This window comes from Chaetura pelagica, unplaced genomic scaffold (assembly GCF_000747805.2).
Source record: "Chaetura pelagica isolate M959 unplaced genomic scaffold, ChaPel_1.0 scaffold47, whole genome shotgun sequence".
Classification (NCBI taxonomy): domain Eukaryota; kingdom Metazoa; phylum Chordata; class Aves; order Apodiformes; family Apodidae; genus Chaetura; species Chaetura pelagica.
Window position 1 is genome coordinate 4,799,447 of NW_009954140.1, and position 12,054 is coordinate 4,811,500.

General features: G+C 53.2%; 1 protein-coding gene across 1 annotated transcript in view; it reads right to left on the reverse strand.

Annotated features, from left to right (window-relative positions):
• Positions 1 to 12,054, reverse strand: part of WIPI1 (WD repeat domain, phosphoinositide interacting 1) — a 24,036-nt gene that overhangs the window by 7,949 nt on the left and 4,033 nt on the right. Inside the window, exons 2-8 of the mRNA XM_010002798.1 lie at positions 11,176 to 11,258; positions 9,474 to 9,643; positions 6,207 to 6,303; positions 2,575 to 2,672; positions 1,546 to 1,638; positions 1,166 to 1,236; positions 183 to 290 (exon numbers count right to left, since the gene is read on the reverse strand). Coding sequence (XP_010001100.1) covers positions 183 to 290; positions 1,166 to 1,236; positions 1,546 to 1,638; positions 2,575 to 2,672; positions 6,207 to 6,303; positions 9,474 to 9,643; positions 11,176 to 11,258 — 720 coding nt within the window. The remainder of the gene's footprint in view (positions 1 to 182; positions 291 to 1,165; positions 1,237 to 1,545; positions 1,639 to 2,574; positions 2,673 to 6,206; positions 6,304 to 9,473; positions 9,644 to 11,175; positions 11,259 to 12,054) is intronic.

Below are 12,054 nucleotides of genomic sequence, written 5' to 3' on the forward strand. Positions count from 1 at the left end.
CAGGAATGAATGCAGTGTGTGGCTTTGCCAAGGAGCGAATCCCACAGGACGCAAAGCCAAAGAAATGGTTTGCAGCTGGTATTGCTCATGGAGAGCAAGTGGTGAGGAAATGGAGACTGGTTGTGTATAGGCAGGTGTCTGAAGCAGTGACACCCCCGGGGCAGGCAGGTGAACCCCCTCACCTGTCAGTGAGATGCTCCAGTTTAAAGATGTGCACGGTCTCCGTGTTGCTGGAAGCACAGAGGAACTGGGAGTCCATGCTGAACACCAGGGAGCCAATGTTCACATACCTAGAGCCAAGCACAGAGAGGACTGGTCACTTCATGGCCTTACTGTTCCAGGGGAACTGCTCGGTTTTGTTCGCAGAGCAGAGGATGGGGAGGAAGAAGAGCCACACAGAGTGAGCAGCACCCTGCCTGGCTGCTGCCCAGCCTGCCAGCTGAATGACCAGCATTTCTCTAATCCCTTTGCTCAGCAGTGCTGGGGTAGTGACAAACAGCCAGAGAGGTGGGAATGTCCTTGGTCATAGAGCTGTCTGTGGAATGAACATCTGTGCCAGCCTCACTACAGCAGCTAAAGCTGCTGGTACTGCAAGGACCAGGGAGGATATCCAAAGTGCTGGGCAGCCAGAGACATGCGGCATCTCCTCCTGTGCAGGGTCCTGGCAGTGTTTGTCCTTGCAGAAGTGGGTGTAAAGTCACAGGCAGGTCAGGCATGGAGAAGAGGGAAAAGTCAGGGAAAGACCTACCAACATCTGAGGGAGGCTGCAGAAGGGCAGCAAGAACCCATCCCTGCCATCAAGACTTGGGCTCTGCATAAATGACTTAGTAGCATCAAAACACCTTTGAGAGGGCAGGAGTTGGGCTGATAACTTTGTGGACTTCATTATTTCAAGTAAGACTCAAGAAGGGACTGAGTAAATGGACAGAATCTACCCGTTTTCTGCAGTCACCCTGTTCTGTGACACTGAACTGAATCACCAAACTTGCTGGAGGCAGCTGGGCACAGTGTGGCTGACTGGCACAATGGCATTTCTATTTGATATGCTCACTCTTGTTTTCTTTCTGCAAAAGATGCCAAAGCCACCAGGATCTGACGCTGCCCTGTCCCTGTGTTTGCATTTCTGCTCTGGCAGTTCTTGTCACCAGCAGAAGAATGAACTGACCTTTTCATCCCTCGCCGGAATTCATAGAGCTTTTGCCCACCAGGAATGGAAAATACACGAATGACTGTGCCCTGCAAAAAATGCAAATGGAAAGATCAGGGAGGAGCAGGGAAGGGAGCGGGAGCCCTTTCTCCAACACACCCAGGATGTGGAAAGGCCCCTCCTGTTTGCCAGCCAGGGTCAATCTCAACCCGACACACTGGCTTCTCACAAGTCAAGAGTTCTCCGAGTGCCCCTCCTCTGGTGGCTGTGTTTGAGAATGGGCAGATCAGAGGTCCTGCTCCCTGTGCTCCTGACAGCTGAGCTGGCAGGGACCCTGCTGCCAGCTGCAGGCAGAGGGCAGAGGCAGCAGGGAGGTGCTCTCAGCCCTGCTCACTCACTTTTTCAGAAGCACTTGCCAGCTTTGAGCCGGTGGAGTTGAAGGCGAGAGCAGCCAGAGGCCCGTCGTGGGCAGGGATGGTGCAGGCTGTTTTCTGTAGGGTAGAAGGTAAAGTGAGTGCAAACAGACAGGTTCCTGCTGGGACTGTGTAAGGACAGGGTGTTCCCTGCCCTGCACCCCAGCCAGGCCTGCCCATATGGGATCATATCGCACTCATGATAACCTTCAACATCCTCAGCATTCCTTCTCTTTGCCCTGCCTTGAACTCACTTCCCAGCTCAGTGATCACAGAAAGCTCATTTCAGGGGGCAGAGGTTCTCAGTTCCCCACCTCTCTAGGATCACAGCTGCTCCCTCCCTGAGCCTGGCATGTCCCTGTGTGGGGACAGAACTGGCCTCCCTGCCATTCCCCCCAAGCCCTCGCTGGGACCTCTCACAGCAGCAGCGTTTTCCCCTTGTGCTCTGCTCCTCCCCTGCTGCAGCTCCTTAGCTCCCACTGCACGTACCGAGCCACAGCCTTATGTAATCCAAAGCCCTGGCATAAACAGCAGATAATCATGACCCTGCTTCCAGCCAGGGACAGATTTCCTAAGGGGAGCTTTGGACATCTCACCCCCTCTGTGACTTCGGGCCCAGCATCCCTCCCAGCCCACAGCATGGCAAAGCAGCTGCACCTGGAGCAACTCCAGCCTTCCCTGAGCCACCCCAGTCACATCAATCCCGTGGGATACCCTGCTGAAGCCGCTATAGGAACCCCCATGTCAGCCTGGCAGGAGCCCTCAGGCTGCAGGGTCACGTTGCCCTGAACATCCCACACTGGGAGATGGATGTCCTGATCTCCAAGAGGCTGTCTGCTTCCCGTGGCGTTCAAGGAAGGGGGATGAGGAACGTGCCTGCCCTGGGCAATTCCCTTGCAGTCTAGCTCAGCGGAGTGTATTTATTCATCAGTCCCCAAGGCCCCATTGGCTTTGCTGTGGTTCTGTTTGTTTCCAGTCCCTGCTGGTCTCCAAACGGGCGAGCTCCACACTTACCAAAGTGTTTCCGTCGTAAAGCGCGATCTCTCCGCTGGTCGCGCTGCCGGGATAAGCCAAGTAGGAGTTGGCGTGGTTGATGGAGAGAGCACACAGACCTGGCAGGGCGAGGAGGACACTGCTGAGGTTGTTTGTTGGTGGAGGACAGAAAGCAGAAACGTGGCCGTGGACACTGCAGGAGGTTCAGGCTCTGTCTCGTTTTGGGGCAGTGTCTGGCACCCGCTGGCAATGCCTTGGCCGTGGGGACACCTGCTGGCACGGGACAGTACGGCCCCCTCCTGCTGCCACCGGCCTCCCCAGACACCAGGAGGAGCCTTTTGGGCACATTCTTTTGTCTTCTGCCCCTTAATCACCCCCTTTGAGAAGGCAAGAAGAGTTGCATGAAGCACATCGAGGGACATCTTGGTCAACAGGACTCCTGTCCAGGCACATCTGGCCACCTCCAGATGCACGCAGGGTGTGTATGGGTGCTGGGTCAGCTCAGATGAGCAGTGCCTGGTGTGAAGCCTGGCACATGAAGGCTGGCATGGCCAGGCAGTGGCCATGGGGCTGGGCAGCATCATTTCCTTTTTCTTCGAATGGAAAAGGGAAGCAGAGAAAGACAAAGGAAATGCCACAGTGTGCAGGGAGTTTCCTGCAGACAAGGAACGCAAACGTAGCTCAGTTTTAACCACAGGGGGAATTCTTCCCCATAGCAGCCATCTGGGTTTGTGCCAACACGAGCAGAAAGGTTCCCAAACACTCCTTTCAAAGTGAGCAGGAATTACAGGATGAGACAGGGATGGATGATGTGTCCATATGCCTGTCCCCCAGGTGACCTTGGAAAAGAGCATCTCTTCCTGCCCTCTCTTCTGCCTCTGGCTGAGGACCCATCCTGGTGAATCCTGTCACATACCAGAGCAGGTCTCACTTGCTTCCTGCCCCACAGGAAGCCCACTGCTCACAGTCCTCCCAAATCCAGCTCAAGGCTTCAGCACAACCTGAGCTTCCTGGCCCTGGCTGAGCTGATCCCACCTAGTCCCCCCATGAGGAGGAAGCTGCAGGGTTAAAGGCTGCTGGGGAGGCTGCCAGGCTCGGCAGGGGCAGGGGACAGACAGACAGAAGGACACAGGGAGGCACAGGGATGGCTGCACACATGCCGTGCAACCCGTCCTGTCAGGACACAGCCCTGGCCCCAGCCCAGCAGAGGGGAAGGATCAGCTGAAGCTCTCATTTTAGGTCATTGTTTATAACTAAAGAAAGAGACCGCAGAGGAGCCAGGAGCTGCAGGACCGGCCAGAGGCCCCAGGGATCCACTGCCCATCAGCCAGAGGCATTTGCATTGTGCCAGGGGCAGCACTGGGGAGCAGAGGGGCAGCAGAAATGAAGTGCTGGCCATTAGGAGAGGGAGGGGTAGGAGGAAGGCAGAGATAGCCCCGAGCCTGTGCTCGTGATAAGCCAGGGTGTGTTTTCAGGATGGTGTTCCCCAGGCTCAGGCAGCTCGGGGGGATCAGCAGGGCCCTTTCTCTGAAGAGGAGGATCCAGGGAAGGCTGGAGCCAAACAAAGCGAGCTCAGAGCTGGTGTGAGTCACCAGCTCCCTCTGCTCCGCCTGGCTGGGGAGGCGGGTGGAAACCAGGCCAGAGGAAAACACAGATGTGAGTGTACTGGGCTGACCTCAGGGATGCACAGAGAAGCAGGATCAGAGGGGACACGGGCAGCCTTTGAAGATGCTCCTCTGCTCTCAGCAACCCCATGGCCATGCATGCGGCGGTGGGCTCAGCAGAGAGGAGGCAGGCTGGTGCTGCTCAGGATGGCACCTCTGGGAATGCCACATCACAGGTGGCTTCCTTCAGCAGCATGGAAAAAAGCTACCACATCTGAGAAGCCTCGCCTTGCTGCCAGGGCAGCAGGTCCAGGTAGATCTGGGGCTTGCAGGGAGCAAAGTGAGGCGTTTTCCAAAGCTGCAGTCATCCCAGGATGGACCCCGTGGCAGGCACTGTGACCTCAGGGGTGGAAATCCCACCCCTGACGTGAGCCACACGAAAAAACAACATGTTTGAGCACACATGAAAAACAGCAGGCTCACCCACATTTCCCTCTCCTGCATGGAGGAGGATGGACCAGGAGCCAGATCCTGGCCAGGAAGAGCCAGGAACTGGCCAGTGGGTATGCAGCAAATCCCAGTGCTCACCGTGTTGGTGATCACTTGCTGTGTGACCCAACAGCCCCTCACCACAGATCCCTGCTCCTCAAAGGTTACCCACAGAGTGGTGAGGCTGGACTGCCTTGGCCTCCTGGCCATGCTGCCCTCGGGGTCAAGCTTGGGACCAAAGCAGATGGCTTGGGGACACAGGGGGCACACGTGGCACAGCGCTTGTCACTCGGGTCATTTCAATGACAGCTGCTGCTGTAAAAGGGTTTTAACAAATTAAGCCCCTCTGAAGTCCTGTGATCCGCAGCAGCCCAGAGCTGCCCAGGGAGCACTGATTGCTGCTGCTCTTAGATCATGACCTGATCACTCAGCCCCACTGCAGAGCAGCTTCAGGCCTGGCTATCCCTGCCCTTCCTGCCGCTGCTGGGCTTTCTCAGGAAGGTTTTAAACTTTAATTATATTTGCAGTATTTAGTATGTTTAATCCACAAGGAGAGGCCATCTGTTGAGACCTGAAGTAGGTCAGGGGAACTGCTGGAAAAGCATCCTTTGGAAGCCCAAAGGCCATCAGCAACTTCCCAACCAAGCACCCGTGCAGCGCGGCTGCAGCCGCCCGGGAGAGCAGAGCCACGCACGGAGCTGCGGGCGCCCGGCCAAGCTTCCCTATCTGCTGCTAAAAATAGCTCCTCTCCCAGCAGCAGGAAAGCTGGATTCACCCTCTGCCGCACAGAGAGGATCTGTCTGCAGCCACCTGCCCTGCCCCTCGGGTTTGTAGCCTATATGGAATAATATCAGGCGGAACCCCAGGCTCCTGGGAACTCCCCAGCAGGGAATTAGCCTGTGCAAGGCTGTGGCTTCTGCCCTGGGTGATCCTCACAGCACTAATCACTTTGGGAGCTGATCCCAAGCCTGGAAGGAATCACAGGAGCTTTCTACCTTCCTGGAGCAGTGCATGGCCATGGCCAAAAGGCAGCCTGGGATCACAGCAGGTCTGCAGGCAGCTGCAGAGCTGAGTCATGGGGCTCATATCCCAGGGGAAAATCCCCGCGGGACTCTCTGACGCAGGGCATGGTGGAGAAGGAAGGGCAGGGAGCCCCGGGGGGAGAGTTTCAAGTTGTCCTGTACGTGGAGGGAAACCTGCAGCCCTGGCCTGCCTGATATTTTTCCACTTGAGAAAGAGAATCAGTGCTGACTGTGGGAGGCTGAGAGCTGCACTGACAGCCCACACGGAGCCAGGAAGGGACCGAACCTGGGAGGTGAAGTCAAACCACACTGACCATTTCTGCTCTCCTTTGATACATTTTTCAGGGCAGAGCAGGGTTTTGCTCAGGACAGGGCAGAGTTTCTGTTCTCCCAAGCCCCACTGCCTGCCTCCATGCATTTCTAGCTCCTGGATGCTGAGTTAGGACACATAAACCACAGGCTGGTTTAAACTCTAACATGAGAGCTGTGGCTCCTGCAGAGCTGATCTCTCCCTTTCACACAGTTTTTCTGTGCTTACCTGTTGCATTTGGAGGTGTATCCACAATAGTCTTCAAAAGCTTCATGTCCTTAATGTTGTGGATGTAAATTGACTCCTCCAGGCAAACAACCAGCCTCTGCAAGGACACAAGGGACATGCACAGAACCTCACCAGCATGAGTGCCTCTGTCTGCTGCTCCCACAGTTCACACACCCAAATCTTCACTGCTAGAAAAACTCAACAGGAATTTCTCACACACTGAAATGTACCAGAAACTTGATCTCTTCTGCTTCCCCATCCCCTCTCACTGGACAACCTTTGATTTTGAATGACTCTGCTTCTGAGAGCTGCCTGCATCTGGTCTGGCTTTAGAAATCAGCATGACTTCTCTGCTACTCTAAGAGCCGATCTTCCACATCCCCAGAACAGGAACACACATCAGGGTCACACCCCAGCCAAGGGGCCTTGACTGCCATCCTTTCCTACCCCAACTTTTCTGTGCAGTTCTTTTCATAGCAAATCACTTTTTGATCATAAAGACCAGGCAGCAGATAGGCTGCCAATCCTGCTTGTCAGTATGTCTGCAGATGGGACCATGTGCCCCTTGCTCTAACTTTTTCCTGATTTTGGAGCAAACATTTAGGTGATGGGCCTCCCACTGGTGCTAAACCTACTGCACCTCTTTAGCTAATGAATGGTTCTTTTCCCATTCAGTAACAAGCAGGCAAGACTCTGCTGTGTGTGCCCTGCAGAACTGCAGAAAAACTGAGTTGGGAAACATCTGTTTAAGGACAGTCACATTTACACCATCCTGGGAGATGGGCAGGGTATTTCCAAGTGAATGTGCTTGTACCTCTTCTGCTGGACTCGTTGGGAAGAGCCAGCCAAGAGGCAGCTGCTGCGAGAGGAGCTGCCAAGTGATGGGGAGGAAAGGCAGAAAGCGACAAGGAAGCCTAAAGCTGCGACCTTAGCACCAGGCCACCATCTCCATGACTGCTCAGCCTCTCAGCTTGGTCCAGATCCCTACGTGTTACCACAGAGGCATTTTGCACAGAGGCTTGTTTTGGGACCAGGCTTTGGATTTGGCTGGTTGTGCTTTCTAAGTCCAGCGAATGCACAGCTCCACCTGCATGAGAGCCAAGTGTCCAGAAGCACTGAAAACCTCCCAATAAAAATGTTCAGGCCAGACTCCATCCCAGCTCCTGAAGTTGGAGCACCCGAATCCATGCACAGGAAGCCTCCACCTCTTTAGAAATGAGGCCACTTATTTAGTATCTAAATGTGGCTCTTAGTCACTAACTTGAAACACCCACATTAGACAAGCCTTTGCCACCATTACTCTCAGATCAAAACTCTTTCCTACTTCTATTCCTGCTAACCACAGCATCTGGGGCTGTGTCAGAGCCATTCTGCATTTCCAGGAAGACTTTGCCTTCTCTCCAGTAACAGGCACCAACTCGCTAGCAGAGCCAGTCAGAATCATATTTACACAGCTGATCTCAGCAAAGCCACCATGTGCTTTCCCAGAACTGCTGGAGATGTACAGGTGAAAGGAGGTTTCCAGATGACAGGAGATGCTGGCACCAACAAAATCCAGGCAAAGTGATGGGGCTGGGAGGTGAACAGGCGAAGGAGGCCTGGGCAAGCTCTCCAGGAGCTGGAGAGGGCTGAGTCTCTGCTTCCTGCCCTCCCTGCAGCCCTCCAGCCCATGGTAATGTCAGAGCAAACACTGCCGAGGTGAGGAGTGGGTTTCATCCTCACCATGTGAGCCTCAGAGGACATCCCTGGTGCTGTGATGGATACACAGGGTTCAAGGCACCATGTCTGGTATAGACTGTGCCTGCTCACCAGTATTTTTCTTTAGAACTTCAGTTTGACACGAATCAGGTTAGATAACTGAGTTGTAGGTTAAAGACTTAAATGTGCTGGGTATGGACACAGCCAGAGAAAAGTGTCAGACCTCTCCAAATATCTCAGAGAGGGTTTCAGCAGTGAATGAAAACCCAGGGAGCTTGTGGGAGAGCTTCTCACCAATCCCACAGCACAGCCTTGTTCCCCACTTGAAGACAAATCATGATCTACCTTAACACATTTGGGAGTTACAAGGAAGCTGGGAACAAAGAATTCCCATGGATCAACGAGAACCAAAGGACTTGCTTGTTTGCACAACAAGGACTTTTTCTGAGACATCAAATCAAAACATGCCCTGTCCAGGTGTGTCAGTGTTATGGCTGGAGGATGAGCTCAGCCCAGGATCTGGACCCAAGCTCATAAAGCACCCAAGGAACATGACTGCAAGGCTGGGTGTGTGCATCATCCTCAGGCAAAATGCAGAGCAGCACCAAAGGAAAAGTCTGAACTAAGTTTATTCCCACACTAATCTCCTAGAGCTGCTAAGCAGAACCTCCCAGTTTATTTTTATCCATATCCATCTATCTGCAATTTAAAAGAGGTCCTTGTTTTGCCAGCTCCATTGTAAGTTTAAGTGGAAAAAAAATCAATTTTAGGACAGATTTAATTGTAGTACAGGAACTTTTGGTCAAACAGAGCTTTACTGGAAACTCAACCCAGAGTTTCCTATGGGAGAGCCTTACTGCAGGACTCCCTGTAGCTAACTGAGGAGAGCCTGATTATATACAATTACACAGACTGCTTATTTCTTCATTGTAAAGTGTCCTCTGCTTCTTTCGGCACATACTTGGAAAATAATTACGGACAAAAAGAAAAGATGACTTAAAACCTCCAAAAGGGCTCAGGGCTGCATAAGCCTGTGTCAGTTCAGAGAATAACACTCTAAAAGCCTTCTTCTAAGTGGCCTGAATGTTTTCTATACCTTTACAAATGAAGCAAGGCTGCCAACTGTGCTGGAGAGGCAGCCTTTGCCTCACCCAGAGAGGTCAAGTTACTCCAGGGTTCTGTTCCCAGCTTTGAAGGTTTCCTTTGCAACCAAGATGGAAGAGGTGGGCCTGAAGTCAGGATGTGGAATCCAAGAGGGGGAGGAAGATGAAAAGGTGTTTTTTTGGCAGAGCTGCATGCTGAATAGGCAGGAAGACAGACAACAAAAAGCTTTTGTGTAACTGCTACAAAAACAAGGACTTTTCTTCATGGTACTGAAGCAAAGTTGAGGCAGATGATACCCACAGCCATCCTGCTCCTCTGGCAGAGGTCACCAAGCCTGAAGTGGAGCTGCCAGAAGAAGACAGTCCCATTTGACAGTCTCTGTGCAAACTCCCCAGCTGGAAAGTCAGGACCAGCAAAGAGCCAGAGTGGGACAACTCAGGCTGACCCCCCTCCCCAGCCCCTCACCTGACGGTTCAGCCGGATGGACAAAATGTTACTGGAATAGCTGTAGTTGCAGATCTCTGTCCCTTTCTTGAAGTGGTAGACATTCATTTGCTGTGGCTTGGCATGACTGACCACAACCACAAGGCTGCTGGAGAACAGGCGCTCCACGATGTAAACATCTGGGATTTCATCTGGGCACAGAAGGAAAGGAAGACAGAGTCCTTAGCCTGGCTTATGGCTGGTTTGGTTGCAGCAACAAGACTCAAGAGAGTTTTGGCTGGGACACTCAGTGCTAAGGTGTTCAACATTTGCTTTTGTGAAAAATGTCTCATACCTGGCACAAAGCACTTAGGACAGAGCAGGAAGGGGTTAAGGAACCTTCCTCTGAAGGCAGAATCTAAGCCAGCCCCCTGTGACAGGGCTGCTGTGCCCCTCCTGGGCAGGGCCCTCCAGCTGCAGTTAATCCTTGGGAAGGGGATTTAAAAAGGAGGAGCTCACCCAAATTGGTCAAGGGCTTTCTTGGAGGAAAGGGACAAGCCAGAGCTTACTGAGGTAAGGAGCAAGCAGGGAGTATATTCCTGTTTATTCTCCATATTGTCTATTTTTTCCCAGCCTCCTTAGGCAAGGCTGGCATGTTTGATTCCTCCCTGTCACTGGGGCTGTGCTCTCCAGAGAGCTCTAGCATGGCTGTGGTGAATACTGGTGTGGTATGTCATGCAGAGACCATCTTTGGGATGCCTCCTGTTGTGTTGAGAAGGCCCCATTTCAGTGGACCTGTACTTAAATAATCAGGAATTGTGACTTCTAGTGTAGGTGCCCCTGAATGGTGCTCAGTGCTTGGGCTGTGCAGCTGTAGGTACAGGGACTGCTCTTGCCTCAGCCCATCACCTCCAGTGTGTCACCAGCAGGGATCTGTTTCTCTTTGGACTGACTCTGGAGTCAAACCAAACTCCTGTGTACTTTAAAAATAAGCCTATGGCTTGCTGCTGTATAGCAGCTGAGTTACCCTGTAAGGTAAAGAGGAAAGGAGCCTGGAGTTTGTTCCAGATGATGCAGCTCTGGCTGCTGAGGCTGCCTCTATAGCCAGTGGAGGGAGATCAGCACATCCCAGCTGGGAGGTGTATCTGGTGCAGCTCAGCTGAAACGTGCTGGCCATGGCCTGAACCAGGCTCCAGGACGTGCTCCATGAGGCCTGACTGTTCTGGGCTGTTAAGTGCACTGCATGTTGCTCTGAGCACAGCTAATAGCTGGGAGCCTGCTGGGAATGACCTTCTTACATGGGAAACCTGTTAAAAACATCTTGCTTGTAAATACCACCCTGGGCTAAAAGCCAGTGGGTTATCCAGCATCTGTGCTGGGAGCCTGACCCTCCTGTCCCTGCCTCTGAAACACACTAGTGGTAAATACCTCTGAATGCTGGTGTGCAGGACTAACTGCTGCTGCCAGACTCCCAGCAGTGGAGAGCCTGGACTTTGAGTTTCTGGGGGAGTCTTTCAGCTTTGTTAAAGGACTCCCAGCTGCTCAGGAGTTTCTCCAAGGCTGCAGCTCACTCTAAAGGCTGCTGTGCATGGGGCACCAGCCAGAGCTGTTCCTTTCCTGATATGGGCACAGAGAGAGATGCCATCTCAGTGAGCAGCATCACCCCCTCAAGGCAGGCTGAGGTACAGGGATATGGGTAAAGTCTGTCAGCCAATATTCCACTGCAGTGGAGCAGGAGACTTACTGCTTTCATGGACCTGGTCCAGTTGCTCCACAGAACTTAAGGAGAAAAGCCTGTACCCAGTTGTGGTTCCGATTGCCAGGGAGCTGCAAAGACAAGACAAAAGCTTGCTAGTTTAGACCCTGTGGAGTCCCTGCATGCAGGGGAAATGGCCAGTTCCTGGCAGAGTGATCTGTCAAGTTTCCACTCTCAGCCCAAAGCATCTAGGGTAACAATCCCAAGACTCCTGCTTTCTATCTGAGCCCACAGGAATAGGCTCCTTGTATCCCTGTGGGACAGCAAACATCCATTCATGTGGTCCTGCAGCTGCTGCAGGAACAAACAGGCATATCTCTTCCTGGGAGGCTACAGACAGGACACCTGGGACATAAATGGGAGCTGTTTCCTAAGCAAGGAGCTGATCCATCTCTATTGACAGGCTGACTGGTGAGGGCTGGGGAGCTTTGCTCTCCCTGCCAGTGCCCGTGGTGCAGCCACACCAAGCCCTGGCTCTGCTCAGTTCCACACAGAGCAGGCAGCAGCATCTGGGTTTTACATCAGCAGCCAGCCCAGCACACCAGAGCCCAGTGTTTGTGCTGGTGGCAGTGGCCAGCAGGCTGGTGGCAGCAGTGCAGGGCTGCCCATCAAAGCCCTCTTTGTTCAGCCCACAGATGCAGAGCAGGGCTGCAAAGGTAACTGCCAGCTCTGAGGCTGGTATCTGTGGTTCTTATCTCATAGCCCACGATCTGAGCTGATCTTGGCCCTGGGCTACGACTGCCAGGCCTGGTGTGCTGCTCCCTGCTACAGGATGTTTGTTGTCCCGCTGGGAATGGCTTGGAGCAGGTAAATCGGGGGCTGCAAGAGGCTCCAGGGAAACCCTCAGTGCCCGGTTCTGCAGCTGCC